This window comes from Pseudopipra pipra, chromosome 1 (assembly GCF_036250125.1).
Source record: "Pseudopipra pipra isolate bDixPip1 chromosome 1, bDixPip1.hap1, whole genome shotgun sequence".
Taxonomy (NCBI): domain Eukaryota; kingdom Metazoa; phylum Chordata; class Aves; order Passeriformes; family Pipridae; genus Pseudopipra; species Pseudopipra pipra.
Window position 1 is genome coordinate 135887193 of NC_087549.1, and position 17274 is coordinate 135904466.

The 17274-nt window shown below is 35.9% G+C and overlaps 1 protein-coding gene across 1 annotated transcript in view; it reads left to right on the forward strand.

Annotated features, from left to right (window-relative positions):
* Nucleotides 1-17274, forward strand: part of MALRD1 (MAM and LDL receptor class A domain containing 1) — a 246779-nt gene that overhangs the window by 42586 nt on the left and 186919 nt on the right. The window contains exons 12-17 of the mRNA XM_064634936.1: nt 1026-1193; nt 3549-3669; nt 4900-5046; nt 13898-14050; nt 14203-14308; nt 15618-15985. Of these exons, the coding sequence (XP_064491006.1) occupies nt 1026-1193; nt 3549-3669; nt 4900-5046; nt 13898-14050; nt 14203-14308; nt 15618-15985 (1063 nt within the window). The remainder of the gene's footprint in view (nt 1-1025; nt 1194-3548; nt 3670-4899; nt 5047-13897; nt 14051-14202; nt 14309-15617; nt 15986-17274) is intronic.

Sequence of the window (17274 nt, forward strand, 5' to 3'; positions counted from 1 at the left end):
TTCTAGTCCCAGCTCTCTGTTTATGACTTTTAATGGACACAGTATTTGTATAGCAGAACATGTAGACACAGAGAAGGAGGGTAACTTTGTTTCTTACATAAAGAAAACATAAATTTGTTTGAAAAGGTTAATAGACAAAAGCCATCTAAATTGTTCAGAGTGTAGTCCTTCAAACAGCTCATTTTGAAAAGTGTTTGTATACTTCCTGCTTTCTATTTCTTAAGCTTTTTGGTTGGGAAAAAAGTTACATGAAAGTATTTCATTTTAATAATGTCACAAGATTATTTTATATAAAATATGATTTTCATGCATGGGGGAAAAAGAAACTCCAAAGAAAATTGAGAGACTGAGTCCACCAGCCATGAAGCCAGAAGATATTAAATAGTAGGAGCGTGTTTTAACAGGAATATTTCTTAACCACTGATCCAGCTCTGGTTTTACCTCTGTGAAGACTCAAATACTATCAAGGCTTTTGCAGGGAAATAATGATACTGCAGTTGAAGAAAGTTTAGTCTATCATTATGTGAAAAAGCAGGAAGGACTCAGGGGGAAGGAAAAATTAGTTTTTGAAAATCTTATTTTTTCTCTGCAGTTACCAGCTGAATTTTTGCCTTGGTATTACTGAAAAAAAAAAAAAAAAGAAATTAAATGTATCAGGTTTACTCTGTATTACAGGGGAAGCAAGTGAACTATGATTCTCACTAAAAAAGAAAAATAATCTTTGAGAAGTTTCTAAGGACTTACTAAGCTAAAAAGAATTAAAAGAAGTTATATCATTCAGTCTGAATCAGTTGATAGATACAAGTTAAAAGTTGTAAAAATAAGCTTTAGTTTTAAATATGGTTTTATCTTTAGACATGATACTGCTCTTCAACATGCTGTAATTTCATACTTCCCATTCTTTTATGCCAAATCTATGTTTAGACCTGTCATGTTATAATGTACATGTATGAATTGGTTCTGAACTTATTTCAGATTTATTATGTAATTTTTTTTAAGTGTTTCATTAAAAACTCTTTCAACAGGTAAGATTTTGGTACAGGCTATCTCAGGGGTCCCAGCTTTCTGTCTTTAAGAGAACTGTGTTGGATGGAAGTTTGGAAAAATTATGTGACATTTCAGGATCGCCTGAGATGAAGTGGACAAAAGGGAATATACTTGTAGAGAGTGCAGCTGAGGAATTACCCTTTCAGGTAATTAGAAATTGCATTTACATTGCTTTCAAAAAGTTACTCCAGTTTGGCCTTTAGAATTAGTTTACTTTTATGATGAAATGTAAAAAGAGAATTTCTATTCTTTAATGCTCATATGAAAAAGAATTTTATTCCGCTTTTTCTACAGGTGCATCTACTAAAGAACATGGCCATCGTTTCAATATTCTATGCATTAGAATAGCTTTTTGTAATAAACATCAGGTTGCAATAGTGTAGTAGCTTTTAAAAAATGAACTTTCTATAAAAACTGCTCCTCAGATTGAGGGCCTAATTATGTTGCTTACAGGCAGAAGACTCAGAATCCTGGAATCATGACATTGATTTGATTGGAAGGGATGTTAAAGATTATCTAATTCCACCCCCATTGGCAGGGATGCCTTTCACTAGACCAGGTTGCTCAGAGCCCCATCCAACCTGGCCTTGAACATCTCCAGGCATAGGGGATCCACAGCTTCTCTGGGCAACCTGTTCCAGTGCCTCACTACCTTCACAGTAAAGAATTTCTTCCTAATATCTAATCTGCATCTACTCTCAGTTTGAAGACATTCCCCCCTGTCCTGTCACTATATGCTCTTGTAAGTAGTTTCTCTTCATCTTTCTTATAGGTTTCCCTTGCAGAAAGCTGCAATAAGGTTACCCAAAAGGCTTCTATTTTCCAGGCTGAACAATACCAATTCTCTTAGTCTTTCCTCATGGAAGAGGTGCTCCATCCCTCTAATCAACTTTTTGACCCTCTTCTGGACTCAGTCCAACAGGTCAATGTCGTTCCTGTTCTGGGGACCCCAGAGCTGGACACAATACTCTATGTGGGGCCTCACGAGAGCAGAAGAGAGGTGCAGAATCACCTCCCCTGAACGGCTGCTCAGCTTCTTTTGATGCAGACCAGGGTATGATTGGCTTTTTGGGTTGCAAATTACATTGCTGGCTCATGTCTAGCCTCTCATCCACCAGCACCCCCAAGTCCTTCTCATCAGGGCTGCTCTGGATCTGTTCATCCCCCAGCCTGTATTGATACCGGGGGTTGCCCTGACCCAGGTGTAGCACCTCACACTTGGTCTTGTTAAACCAGATGAGATTCCCATGAGCCCACTTCTCAAGCTTTTCCAAGTCCCTCTGGCATCCCATCCCTCAGGTGTGTCAGCCACACCACTCATCTTGGTGTCATCTGCAAATTGCACTTGATCCCTTCGTTTATGTCATTAATTAAGATACGAAATAACACTGGTCCAAATACAGATCACTGAGGGACAGCACTTGTCACTGACATTCATCAGGACCCTGAGCCTTTGACCACTACCCTTGGGATGTGACCATCCAACCAATTCTTTATCCACCTAACAGTCTACCCACCGAATTCACTTCTCTCCAGTTTAGAGAAAAGGATGTGGTGGAGGCTGTCAAAGGCTTTACAGAAGTCCAGATAAATGACATCCATAGCCCTTCACTGATGTAGTCACTAGGTTTTTCAGGCAGAACTTGCCCTTGGTGAAGCTGTGCTGGCTATCTTGAATCACCTCCCTGACCTCTGTGTGCCTTAGCATAACCTATGGGAGGATCTGTCCCTTGATCTTCACAAGAACAGAAGTGAGACTGACAGTGCAGATACTACAATTTGCAGCACTGATCACAGTTTTCAAGTCTAATTTTCTTTTTACATAATCTCAGGCTACACTTTGCTTAAACCTAGAATGGACATGTTGGGGAAATCAGCAACTCAAATATAAGGATTCAGTAAACCAAAATTCCACTTTTGGTCTCCTCGTTTTATGTCTTACCTATAAAATGATCAAAAAGAAAGGACATTATTGGGAATCTATTTATTACTTTACTCTCTTTTATGATCTCCTGAGTGTTTCCTTGAATTTACAAATGCATCCGTACAATCCCCACCTTTACTGTACCACATGCTGTTGACTTCAGCAGGCACAGTATGGATGAACACAGTTAAATGGAGTTGTAAATCATCATATTTGGTAACCCTGAATAGCTAATATAAGAATATATATAACTTCTGACTGTTCCAGCGGGAAGATCATTCATTCAATAGTGATGGCTTTCACCAGTTTCGACTGAAACAAGGTCATCTGGGTTGCATAACTCGCCATAGGTAAAGGTAGCTGTGGCTTTGACAGTTGGGGATCAAATTTCTAACCTGGTAAAATCTCAGTTGTAGTTTTTCCTCAGTGGTATTTAGAGTTGATTGTAGGCAGTATTTACTTCCTGAGCAAATGTTTTAAATTATAATGGAATATATATATATATATGTATGTATGTATGTATGTCTTTTTATCATGTCACTTTTAATGAACTACCTTTTTTTTTTCATCTTTACAGATTATTTTAAGAGGTACTATTCTAACAACAAATGCTACTGTTGCTATTGATGACATCAGTATAACAGAAGAATGTGTATTTGTGAATAGATCACTTCCAGATGTCGGCCAGGAAAGTGAAGGCAAGTTTTGTGGTTTTCAATACATTTTCCCCAATGTCTGTTATGTATAACTGTGTTTGTCTGACAACTTGAAAATAGCTTTAATAAAACGGAGGATAATCTGAGAAAAAAAGTCTGTATGCTGTAATCAATCACCTGCCTTGAAGTTCCAGGCCAGGTTGGCTGGGTCTTTGAGCAACCAGGTCTAGTGAATGGTATCCCTGCCCATGGCAGAGAGGTTGGAACCAGATGATCTTTAACATCCTTCCCAACCCAAACCATTCTGTGATTCTATAATAAAGGCTCTCATCCTTGTTTTATACAGTAGCTGCTATAAGTAGTTTTTCCTAATTCTGCAAAGTGAGCTGTGGTGAGAATTTCCAGATACCACTTACTATGTAGTACCTGCTCACATACACATTTAGATGCAAAGGCAGAAGCAAAGCATCTTATGTCTTGCACTGGAGAGCAAATTCCACTGCATTACCTTTAGGACAGGAGGCTTCTTCCATTATTACTGTTAAATATATAACATATTATAATAAGTGTCCACCATACTTATTTGTGTACTCACATTCTATAGTCTTGAAATGCCAACAGATGGAAATATAAAATAATGTTACCTTCTGTCAGACAGCTACTTCTAGTTCTACTTTTCAAAAATGGCACAGGCACATATGCGGTCAAGGGTAATGTTGATGAGTTATAGCCAGTTGATAGCTGAATTTCTTCTCTACTGAAAAATTTAAGGGCATAATAGAAGACTTCAGTGTTGTGTTTTTAAGGGTTCTCTGATCCCTATATACAGGTTGATGGTAGCTAAGTATTTAAAGAAACATTTAAAGAACAGATATTGTTCTTAGAAAGGAGCTAGTTTTTTTAAAAAAGCCCTGTCTGGATAGAAACAAGAGTATTTAAAAAAGTTAAGTTACACAATAAAGATGAGAAGCTGCTCATCATTCCTCTCACTTGCTCTCTATTCCAAGGGAAAGAGCAGGTATCTGTGCACAGCCACTCACCTCTGAACAGCCTGGCTGTGTATTTGATAATTTTCCACACAAAAATTTGAATATTGTGGAGAATATTATATAGTATAAGAGCATCAGACATTAAGATCAGCTGTGTTTCTTATAAGTTTTGATATAATATAGCACACTTCATAGGTGATGCTATGTTCCTTACACTGAGTATATTGCTATATTAAAAGATGATATGTGTGTTTTTACTCATATATCCTTTTCTGATTTTAAGGGAAAACAGAATTTGCAGATGCTAATGCTTCATCTTTTTACTGTCCACCGGGATTTTTTTCGTGTGGGGATGGACAATGTATTTCATCTGACAAATTTTGTGATTTTACGCCTGACTGTTCAAATAGCCAGGATGAAGCCAAGTGCCGTAAGTGAAAATTTAAAAATCTATGTTGTTAAGCTCCTGTGACTGTGTTTGTTTGTCCTATTTGCAATGCTTTCATGACCTCATAAATCTTGCAATTTAATTAAAAGTAAAAGCTCTTGAGAAATAGTTACTTCACTTTGATTCTGTTCTGTAAATTTTTCCTCTTTTATTTTTTGTAGCAACTACTTCCCTTCTAGTATTAAAACCAGAAAAACCAGTTTTTGATTAATTATTTAATGGAAGCTACTGCTTAACAGACAGTATTTTATTTTAAAATGCTAATGCAGTGGTCACAGACTGACATTCAAATTGTATGTTGTATGTCTTGTATGTTCAAATTATGATGTGAAGATGTCACAGCTGTCACCAATACCACAAACATGCTCACAGATATTATTTAAGCTGAGTCAGCATTTTCTTTTTGGATGTGCTATGACTTGTCAAGGTTTCATAGGCTTTCTCTGCATGGAAACAAACAAGTAGGAAAGTAGAGGGAGGTGATGCATCTCAGAGTCTCTCTCCACTGTACAGTCAGCAGGGAGCTTGGAAATGTTTCAAGGTCTCTAACACGTAGCTTCACAAGTCTTTTTGATTCATTCAGTTGCCTGCTCTGCATAAGAAATCACAGTCATATTTTTGAAAATGAGTCTCTTGCTTTGAACTATCAACTTTGCTATAAAAGTAATGATGCATTTTCAAAGGGAGTTGCCATGGGCACTATTTAATACAAGCTTCCTTTAAAAAATATAGTATGATGGTTTTCACACAAATAACAGAAATATTGTAGACAAGATCCTCCAATTATTTTCTGTGCTGTGTTATGCATGACAAAGCAAAACCTTCTTTGCAGATACTAGTACAATCCAATTCACAATCCAAATTTTATTAGGATATTTGAGACCTGTTGCTCAGTTAAACAAAAATCTGTTTGAATATTAGCAGTTAAAAGAAATAATTACAGCTTCTATTTGTATTAATGCAATTTCTCTACAGTTTTAGTATTCTATCTTTCTTGGATAGAGCACTTCTGTCGAGTGTTTTAGGTGTTTAGAAAGATTGGTATCGAAAATATACAGACCTTTAAGACATGAAACTACATTTTGTTTTATTAGACAACTGTTTGACTAGTTAAAACCAGAAGTAAATATTAAATGTTTACTAAGCAGAATATCTTTCCTCTTGTGGGCCAGAGTAAAGAAAATTCTGATGAGACCATGGCATAGTTGAGGATGGAAGGGATACCTGAAGACCATTTAGTTAAACCCCACCCTGCTCAAAGCAGATGAGGATGCCCAGAACCTTATACAACATTTAGGTTCTGAATATCTATGAGTATGGAGACTACACAACCACTTGGGGCACCCTGTTCCAGTGTTTGATTACCCTTCCAGTACAACCACAAGTCCCTGTTGCTTCTCATTTCTCTGGGCACTACCAAGAAGAGTTCTTTGCTCCCTCCCTGTCTGTGTTACTCATATTAAAACTCTTATGACACTCCATTGCTGTTTGAGTTACTTCATGTTTTTTTCTACTTTACTTCAAAATATGGTTGCACATCTTATGCAGCATTGGGTATGATAGTCTGGATTGCTCTCACATTAACCTTTTTAAACTCTGATACTGGGTATTTGTTCTCTGTCAAAATAATAACTCTTCCAAATCAATAGTTTAATTAAAAACATTCTAAATAGATTTAGTCACATGCAACTTTCACTCCTCTGGGATAGCAGTGAAATGGTAGCTTTTAATCATGAAAATTAAGATCTACTAGGTTTTCTTGCCATTTATATTTCCTTTTAGCTGTTCAGCCTGTGTTTTCATTTCACCATTATCCCTAAAGGTGAAGACAAATGTCCAGCTGGTGTTTAACCAGTCCTAGACTAACCTTAATTGCAAGTTGCCTATGTGGCAACTGATTTTCTCTTTCTTTTTTCTCTAATTACATGACTGAAGAAACTTTTATTATACCGAAGTCTCAGTTGTCCAGACAATACACTAACAATGTCATGTTAAAGGTTAAACTTTGGAGCCTTTATATTTATGGTGATCTTTGCTCTAAATATGTTGCTGACTTATAAATCATTGTTATTGCTGAGCTGGCTCAGTGTGTGCTAGCACTACAGCTCGTAAAGTGAGAAGCAGAATCTAGGTACACAAAGGGCCTTGCAAGTAGTTTGGCAAGTCGACCATTTCCAAGCAATAAACTTGCCTTTCAGCATATTATTCTGGTAACCTACAGCACTCTTATAACAGCTCTCATAATTCTTCTCAAATGTTATCTCACCATCTTCGTGCTTATGTAGCACACCATTACTTTCTATATCTGTTATGTATATTCTTGCAATTGGATGCAAGCATTTCATTTTTCTCAGGAACTTTTCCTAATTTCTGAACTTGGCTAAGCACAGATTTTTTTTTTTACTTCACCTTTAACAACTACATTGCTCTTTTCATCAATATTCACATTTTTTTCCAATCTAATAATGATTGTATGCATCTTAACCTTCTTGATGTTTTCCCTCTTTGTATGAGAACCAGGCAAGAATATTACACGGGTCTTTCAAAATATATTTAAATTAAATCCTCTTATCTTAAATTCCAGCAAGATGATTTCCTTAGATGCCTGGATCCGCTAAGTCCATTGATAAGCAGGGTCTCCACAAAATGTTTTTATCTCACAACATCAATTCTTCAAGACATCTCTTGTTTTTCACTACCCCTCAAGTGGGTTGTTCTTTTCTGTCAGGCCTGGAAGAATTCAGTTGAAGATTTCCACTTCTCGGACTGTCTTTTTTACCTAAAAGTAGATTTCTGAGCTCACAGTTTTTGCAAGAAACTTTCTGTTACTTTTCTTCATATACAAGGCTTTAAGTGAATTTGTATTCTCTACTTTGATCCTTTGGCCTTAGAACCACATTCATGTTCTTGATACTGACAGGAGATGAGATTATTCTTTCTTCCAGGTTTCTCACTTGCATTTTACAAAAATGCATGTCCTGGACCCAAAAAGACATTGAATGTTGGGTTTTTTTGAGTGCTGCTACCCTTGACTAGGGTACCCAGCTTTTCTTCTACAGATGAAGAATTTACTATGGTCATAAAGATATTATACATGACTTCCATGCATTAAAGTAGAAGAAAAAAGCGACAGCCTTTTTCAAACTGCAGATTTACAGCAGTGACCCACTATACCTGTCACATTGTGTCTTTGTGCTGTGGAAGATGAATGTACAGCATGATTTCTGTGGTCTATGTCCTATGCATTTAGTGAAGTCTAAATGCTCATTTTTCTAACCTAAGAACTATGATGATGGAATAGGAATAAGCTCACGTTGGAAAGTAATCTGGTAAGGAGTGTATTCTTGATATTCTGTCTGACATTTGCTTATTTTTTCCTTACACTCTGTCTTTTGTGTTTGGTTTTTTTTCTTTTCCTCTGTCTACTTACGGTGTGGATTATCAGGAATAATTATATAGGTTTATATATAAAATAAATATGAAATAATTTACTATGGCCACAGACACATCAGGATGTACCTGTTCTGGCATGGGCTTATTCTCAGCCACAGTCGCTCCAGGGTGTCCTGATTCCATGTGGCCTCATCCACAGGTCAGAGTCCCTTTTAAGGCAGGTCACACTGTAGTTCCAACCTATTCCTTCCAGTACAGCAGCAGCAATGACCTGGCCATCTGCTAGCAGACATATCTCCTGTGTTGTTATCAAAATGTTCCCAGGCACAGTAGGGTAAGGTGAGAAGCAGTACAGAAAGCAATGAAAAGAAAAAGAAGCTACTAATGAGCACTAGACTCTAATAAACAGTCAGGGAAGCAAGCCCCATGGCAAGCACCGGAGTGTGCCAATTAATATCTAAACAGCTATAAATTCAATCCAACACATTCCAATCAAACCTGTCGTTGTCTCAAACCCTTCGAGCCCCAAGTGACAGACAGGACTGCTGTGGTTTAACCCCAGCTGGCAGCTCAGTCCCACATAGCTCCTCACTCACTCCCCTGGTGGGTTGCAGGAGAGAAATCAGAAGAGTAAAAGAGAGAAAACTCATTGGTTGAGATTAAGACAGTTTAACAGGTAAAGCAAAAACTGTGCACACGAGCAAAGGAATTCGTTCACCACTTCCCATGGGCAGGCAGGTGTTCAACCATCTCCAGGAGACCGAGGCTCCATTATGCATTACAGTGACTTGGGAAGACAAACACCATCACTCCAAACATCCCCCACTAGTTTATTGATGAGTATGACATCATATAGTATAGAATATCCCTTTGGTCAGCTGGGGTCAGCTGTCCTGACTGTCTCTCTTCCCAAATTTTTGTGCATCCCCAAGTTCCTTGCTGGTGAGGCAGTGTGAGGAGAGGAAAGGCCTTGAGTCTTCGTAAGCTCTGCTCAGCAATAATTAAAACATCCTGAATAATCAACACTGTTTCTAGTACAAACACAAGATACAGCCCTATACCAACTACTGTGAAGAAAGTTGACTCTACCCCGGCCCAAACCAGCACACATATAAATATAGTATTGTTTTGTATTTATGTCTAAATGAAAGATGCATTTAATAGTTATTATTTCTGTGGTGTGCAAACTAGGACAGCACAAGCGTGCTAAAGCTAGTCTTAAATTAAGTCATAAACTGCACATAATCTATATGTTTTTACAGAGTTTTCTGTACCTTTATTTGGGTTAGAAGGCAAGTAAAGAGAATGATGCACATGTTGTTTTGTAAAAACTACTTTTGTTGCGTAATTGTTTAATGATAAATATTATTTGGTTTCTAATGGCTATCTTTGTATAAGTAATAAAAATCTCCTTAGTATTATAAGAAACATCCTCCATATTTCCCATTAGTAATATTGCCAAAGTATAAAACTTCTGCAGTGGTTATAAGTTAACTCTTCCTAATTTAGGGTCAAAACTTGCAAGCCAAAAACTCTGTCTCATATGCTTGCTACTCCATTTCAGCCAGAAAAATAAGCAGTTTTTAAAGGTGAGACCAGAAACAACAGCCAGATCAGAAAAATGGGTTTAAGTTCAAGAAGTGAAGAGGTTGTCAGCTTGTAAATTTGAGAAGGTACCTAATACTGGAAGTGCCGAGGCAACTGCATTAGAATCAGTTTGTGGAAGTTAAATGGTGAAGGGATGGGACTAAAATACCATTTATAGAGAGGGGAAAAGACCTTTCATGATTATTGAAATGGATTTCCCAACAGAAATTCAGCAAAAGAAAATGTTCTGGAATGTTTTATTTCCTCTGTAGAGCTGTCTGTAGAGGAGACTACCATATCTGTTTGTCCTAAACTTTTAAGTGTGGGTGTTTTGGTTATTTTGTTGTTGTTGTTGTTGTCTTTTCAAAATGATAGCAGATAATATTGGGAGATCGAAAGTGAAGGAAGATCCAATTTATTTGAGCTTGAAATAGTGACTTGCTTTTTCACTTGTTTGTTGCTTGTTTTTTTTCCCAGTTAGCATTGCTTCTTGTTGATGAAGTTTTGCAATAATTTTTTTATTGACCTCTATTCAGTTTTTCACTGTAGAAATTACACTAAGTGACCTACAAAGTACAGTCTTATTTGACTGAGTGCATATCAAGAAATTATTAATTGGTCACTGGGATAGAAAACATAAATATGAGAAGGCAGATGTAACACTTTTCAGTGTGTTTGTATTATAAAGGGAGTTAAAATAACTTTTTAGGATGAGTATGTCCAGAATTAAGCTTGTTTTGGTTCCTAGATTTGATGAGAGTTTTCTTCATGCCATCTAGTGATAATTTCCTAAATTTATTTTAAAATTACTGATTAAAAATAGTTTAAAGTTTATTAGCATATTAAAGCCTTTTAAAATAAATTAAAAAAAAAAGTTGTAAGCCAGTAATAGTCATGATATCTCTTCACCTGGATTTTTTTTTTTTTATGATGCCTGCTCTATAGACTTACACGGGCTGAGAGGCAAGGAGAGATTTTTCAGATTGTAGATATTGATGAACTTCCAGTCTTAAAGTGCTAACATCTTAAACATTTATTTTTAAAATATTGTTTTCAGCAGGACTGTTTGTTAAATTCTTGTTAATCATCATTCAGCTTACAGAGAACATGAATATCTGATTTGAGAAGGCCTTTGAGTAAAGCTCCCCCAAACAGAAAAGGACACAGCACTTTGCATAAAAGCCCAAAATCAGAAGAAATCTAGAGTCTTGTGGTAAGGAGCCAACTCAGAGAAAACTAAGTCTGCTGAAGATGTAAAGGCAGCTTTCTCAAAGCATCAACAAAACCAACCACTCTTTAATGCTATCCCAGTATCTCTCTGATTCCTCTGTGACTATTGAGGGAGCTTGTTAAAAAAGAGGCTAAATGGGGCAGCAAAGAAAAATGTATCCATACAGATGGCATGTATACCACTAGAAGTTAGAAGCATAAGATAGGTGAAGTATTCTCTAAAAGAAAAAGAAAATATTACAAAGTTTGATAGGTTAAGTGCAAAAACACAGTAATGAGATGAAGTTTAAGAAACACTAAATATAAATTCATCAAACACATGAAAGAAGACAGCCAGGTAGAGTCCATAGGATCATGTGATGGTTAGAGTATAAGAAAACATGTAAAAAAATAAAAAATAGAAGAAAAGCAAAAATTAAAGTATAAGGAGAGAAGACAGATTAGTTTGTTAGTTTACTGTGAAAGAAGCTATAGAAGTATCCAAGCAACAGCCTTTTTTTCTGGACAATCTGTCCAAAATGGAAGTACCAGTCAAAGAAGTTATGGGACAAGACAATTCGGTGATTGAAGTGTTATCAAGCATCAATATCCAAGTGCATTTCTCTCAGGCTCTACCAACTTGCTCTATTCTTGTATTTTCCCTAGCTGTTAAATAGCTGGTCTGAGATTCAGTTGAAAGTTTCAGAGTTATTTTATCTCAGTGTATTCATCCATGCTTAAACTAAATGGTCTGGTGCATCCTTTCTTTTATGTTTTGTCTGTGTTACAACTTACAGATGCAAGAAGTCTGGGCTCAGACTTAACAGTTTTATCTTGTTTATTTGCCTCATTTGGTGTAACCATCTGTGTCCAAGGTCTGTCATATTCTTTGTTGCTGTTCTGCTGGGAATATGGAACACTTTCTTCTATCGAGCAAAAAGTAAATCAAAAATAGCTCTCCATATTCTCTTATCATTTTGTTCTGTCAGGGGATTTTCAGTCATTTCTCTCATGTCTAGGTCCTTGAATATTTGTAGGTATATTTTGTCTTCATTTTATTCTATTAAAGCATTCTGTCAAAAAATTTCTTCCTTCTGTTTTTTAGTCACATTTGGTCTACATTTTTTTATCGTTGACATTTCTGACCCACATACAGTATATGTATAGCAAAATTATATTTTCTTTGATCTCTTAAACATTATTTGCTCTTTCATATTTGTGGAATGATTTTTTTAAGCTAACTGTGGATTTCTATGTGCTTTGCTTAATAATTCACAAAACCTTGTCTTTTTAGAAGCCATAGACAACAATAATACTAATTTGCCTCATAATTAATTTTTTATTCTTTCTAAAAAATTACATATAACTTAGTGTGACACAGTTGCTAAAGAGGAAAACAAAACAAAACCAAAAGAAACAAATAAAAAATCCTCCCATATCTTCCATAAATAAACACTGATATAATCTTATTTCCCAAGAGACTTCATATGATTCTGAAATATGAATAGTTTATACCATAATATGACCACTGAAAATTGTGATGAGTTATAAAATAATGATAGAATTATGACAGTCATGCTTGAATATTTGTTTTATTTATTCTATGTATGTGATTGATAAATTATTGATTAAAAATCTTTAAATATTTTCTTAATGTCTTCCATTAAAAGCCTCTTATAATTGCAGGATTTGAAAATATAATTTTATGATTTTATGAGGATTTCTTATAAAATGAAGAAGAGGAAAACCTGATGTATGGAAGAAATTCTTTACTGTGAGGGTGGTGAGGCACTGAAACAGGTTGTCCAGAGAAGTTGTGGATGTCCCATCCACAAAAGTGTTCAAGGCCAGGTTGGATGGGGCTTGAGCAACCTGGTCTAGTGGAAGGTCTCTTTCAACTCAAACCATTCTATAATTCTGTGTTTCTTCATTATAACGTAATCATTATTTTTCAATTTACATTCATTCATACATGATACCCTTCCACTCCTTTCTTTCTTTTGTTTGGAATATACATATTTTCTAAAATGTCACTGCTCTTTGAAGTGAAGAATTGAAGAATGCACCTTAATATTTTTTTCAGATCTTTTTCACTGCAGAGTTTTTGATTCAGGGATTACCAATATCATAGTGTCTCAGTAATGCCTGATGCTTAACTTAATTCCTATTATGAATAAAGGAAGTGTTTTGTTGCCATTAGCATACTTGCTGACATTCACGAAATCAGGGGTTTGATTTCTAGTTCCATTATCGGTTCCCTACAAGATCTTGCAGAATGCTTGTTACTGCTTTCTGTGCCCTACGCTCTTGCTGTGTAGCATGAGGATTGTGAGGTCTTCTCAGCACTTTCTCACCTCCTCTGAGTGCTTTGGCTGCAGCACCGTAAGAGACAAGGAGTTATTTTATTGAACACATTGCAGATAACGATGGCTTGGTTGCTCCTGTGCAACTGTGGTTCTACTCAGTTGTTATTAAACAAATACCTCATCTCTGGTATGAAGCCATACTCTGCCTCTCCATGCCCTTTTCTTGGATGTATTTCTAGAATATTGTTGAAGTATTAGAAACATTTTATTTCCTTTTCATACTGGAAAAACTTGTTTGGTAATGTCAGATAGAGAAGTAAAATGTCTCTTCATTTCAGCTGCTGTATGTGACTTTGAAAGAGAGAGCTGTGGCTGGATTGAAACTGTAAATACAGATGAATTTGATTGGGTGAGAAGTTCCAGTAGTGCTCTTCCACCTGTGTTTCAGAAGCAAGCTCCTCCACGGGATCACACCTACAACAAACCTGAAGGTAAGAAAAGCCAGGCCTAGAAAACAGAGAAATGGAATGGGTAAACCTCCTCTGTAACCAGATTTTAAGTGGAAACCATGAAGGTTTTAAAAGCTTTTAGAAACTCTTTATTTCTTCAACCTCAAAAGGTGTTTTCTGTTTTATTTTAATAGGTCATTTTATGTTCATTATGAAGAACAGCACCAGCATTTCACAAATAGCTCGGCTACGAAGCCCAAAGTTCAGGCAAACTGGAGCAAATTGCACACTGTCCTTTTGGTATGAAATAATTTAGATATAAAATTCCTGGGTCATCTCACATTTCTTCTCTTGAACTGAAATTGAGGTTGTAGTTTACAATAGATGCACCTTCCTCTGAAGTATTTGTTTCATTTTATTCTGTAATCATATAGATGCAGACATAAGCAGAAGTACTTGGAGAACAGAACTGAAACAAGGGATGACTTTGTTGTCAGGCTCTTGGCAAAGTTATAGTAAAGGCTCATGCCTGCATATACATGGACAAATACCACAGTCTTTTTGCTAATAATTCTTTGGTAAATAAATTTGAAAATGTGAAATTTTATTCAAGAACAGGAAAGGACTGAAAAATCTAGTAGGTCCTTGAGTCACCTACAGTATCCAAAATCAGATTTCATCGTCTTTAAGCAAAAGCTCCAGCATGAGAATAGGTGTTTTGCTTTCAATTGGTTTTTTTTTATATACAGAGATAAAAAAAAAAAAAAAAACACAACAACAAAAAAAACCAAAACCCGTTAAAAAAAAAATCAACAACCAAACCCAAAGAAACACTTTCAGTTATTGTCTTGTCTCAGACTTTTTGGAATCTTTTCAGAGATAGGCAGAAAAATTTGTGATAATTTTTTTACTATGGTCAGATTGGTACTACTGTTTAAATAAATGTTTGGCCTGACCTTGATGTTATTAAGTGTGGTTTTTCTCAGTAGTATCAAATACATCTGCCACAGGAAGAGGAAATGTCTTTTTATTCAAGGCTCATGACTAGAATTTGGAGTATAGATTTGGAAATTTCGAGTTGTTGGTTGTATTTTTGATTCTACTTCCAGTTTTGTACAATTGCCAATCTAAGTATTTATTATTTTTAAATGCTTTGAGATCCTCAAAAAATGCTGTAAAAGGCAACATGTTAACCATAAGTAACATAGATACAAGGTGTAGTTTTGCATTCAGTAAGTATTCTGTTTTTCCTTTTTGAAAATTTACAATTATGTACTGAATTAAATTTATAAAAGAAATGTTATGCATCTGAGTGTTTCTTGTTTAATATGAAAACAAATGTGTCTCTTCAGTTATGGGGTTTAATTTAATGAAGCATGCTTCTCCTTTCAAAATCTTCAATTCTTGAAATGAGGCCTGGACTGATATAGCAGCCTATCCTACCATCATTCAGAAAATGTATTGAATTACAAGTAAACTTGTAATAGGCACTAGGGACTTCCTATATGTCACAGAGATATAACAGAAAATATACTGTATGTATCTACTTTACCTGATGTGGTCCATTTTCATAATTTGCCCATTTAACATTCTTTTTTTATCATTTTAGGTATTACAACTATGGACAGTCAGTTGGGGCAGCAGAGCTGCAATTGCTTGTAGATGGGCTGAAACAGCCTACTGTCCTTTGGAGGACATATTACAACGAGGGAAATCAGTGGTTGAAGGCAGTCATACAGCTTGGACGCCTTCCACATGCTTTCCAATTTTCACTTGATAAAATCAGTCTGGGTTTTTATGACGGTGTCTCAGCAATTGATGATATCGGATTTGAAAACTGTGCTCTCTCACCTCCAGCATTAAGTTGTGAAGGTCCAAATCACTTCTGGTGCAGAGACACAAAAGCATGCATTGACAGTTTGTTGGTCTGTGATCTTGTGGATGACTGTGGGGATGGATCAGATGAAGACAACTGTAGTGAGTACTTTCCATTACTGCTTACTTTACATCACACAAAAATTTACTTGCCAGTTCAACTCTTGAGAGAAAAAACACAGAATTGTTAGAGCCTATCAATGTCATTGCCAGTGATGATTCCACTGAATATAGTTATTGATAAAACAGAATGATAATTTTAAACCTAAATGCATATGAAGAGTTACAACTGAGGGTAAATGCAATTCAGTCTCCTTCATCCAAACCAGTTATATTTCTTTAACTCACATAAAACACAAACACACATTACAAGGTTATTTTAAAAGAGAGGTTTTGCAGTCTGCCACTTGATTTAGGTCAACATGCTATCTTTGATTATACTGATGGAAGTACAGTGTAAGACATACTGATGGACTGAGAGGAGTGTATGTCCTATCTTTTCTTATGACCTATACTGTTACTATCAAAGAAGTGTTAAAATATCTGTTATAAAGATAGCAGTCATGCTGGACATAATTATCCCTTTCAAGGAAAGAACTTGTAAGTACCAAAGAAAGCCATGAGTCATTCGCATTTTTGACACTCACCTTGCAGTGCTGAAGGGTGCTGTTGATGGTTTTCTCCCTGAAGCATGCATTCATCAATTTTAAGAACTCAAGAACTTTAATATAAAATAAAATTAACTAGCAGTTGCTTTATCACATCCTAAGGTAGCTAAATTATGCAAATCACAATCAGTTTGAGAAACGTGAGATACCTTACGTGCTTGAGGGGTTATCAGTCTGCAGTGATATTTGCCAACTATTAAATTAAAACTGCCCTGAATTCAAAAGAAAGTGAAGGCTTTCCTATCTCAGTTTCCCCCTTGTGTAATGTCTATCTTCTTTATAACCCATTTTGAGGTCCACAGTAAGATATGAGTTGCAGTTTTAAGCATCATTAAAGATAACAGCTTAATTAAAAAAAAAAAAAAAGAATTGGCTATAGTTTCAGTTACTGTTTCTGAAGAGCACATGCAAAGTTGGAATGCAAGTTCACCACCCCTGACACATTTTACTGTTTTACATTAGAAGTAATTGCGCTAATCAATATTTTGCTTTGGTGTCAAATAAAAAAGTGCAGTTTTGTTATAAAGGCCTCTCTTGAATTTAGCTTTGATAATGCTATTGTGCTACTGTTATTGAGGATAATAAAGACCTAAACCACAACAACCCATTTTTAGGACTACGTCTGTCATGTAAAAATATATCAGATCACTTATTACACATACCTACAAGACTATATCCTGTGGTTTATTTCATTCAATTAACCTCAGTTTTAACTCCTTTACT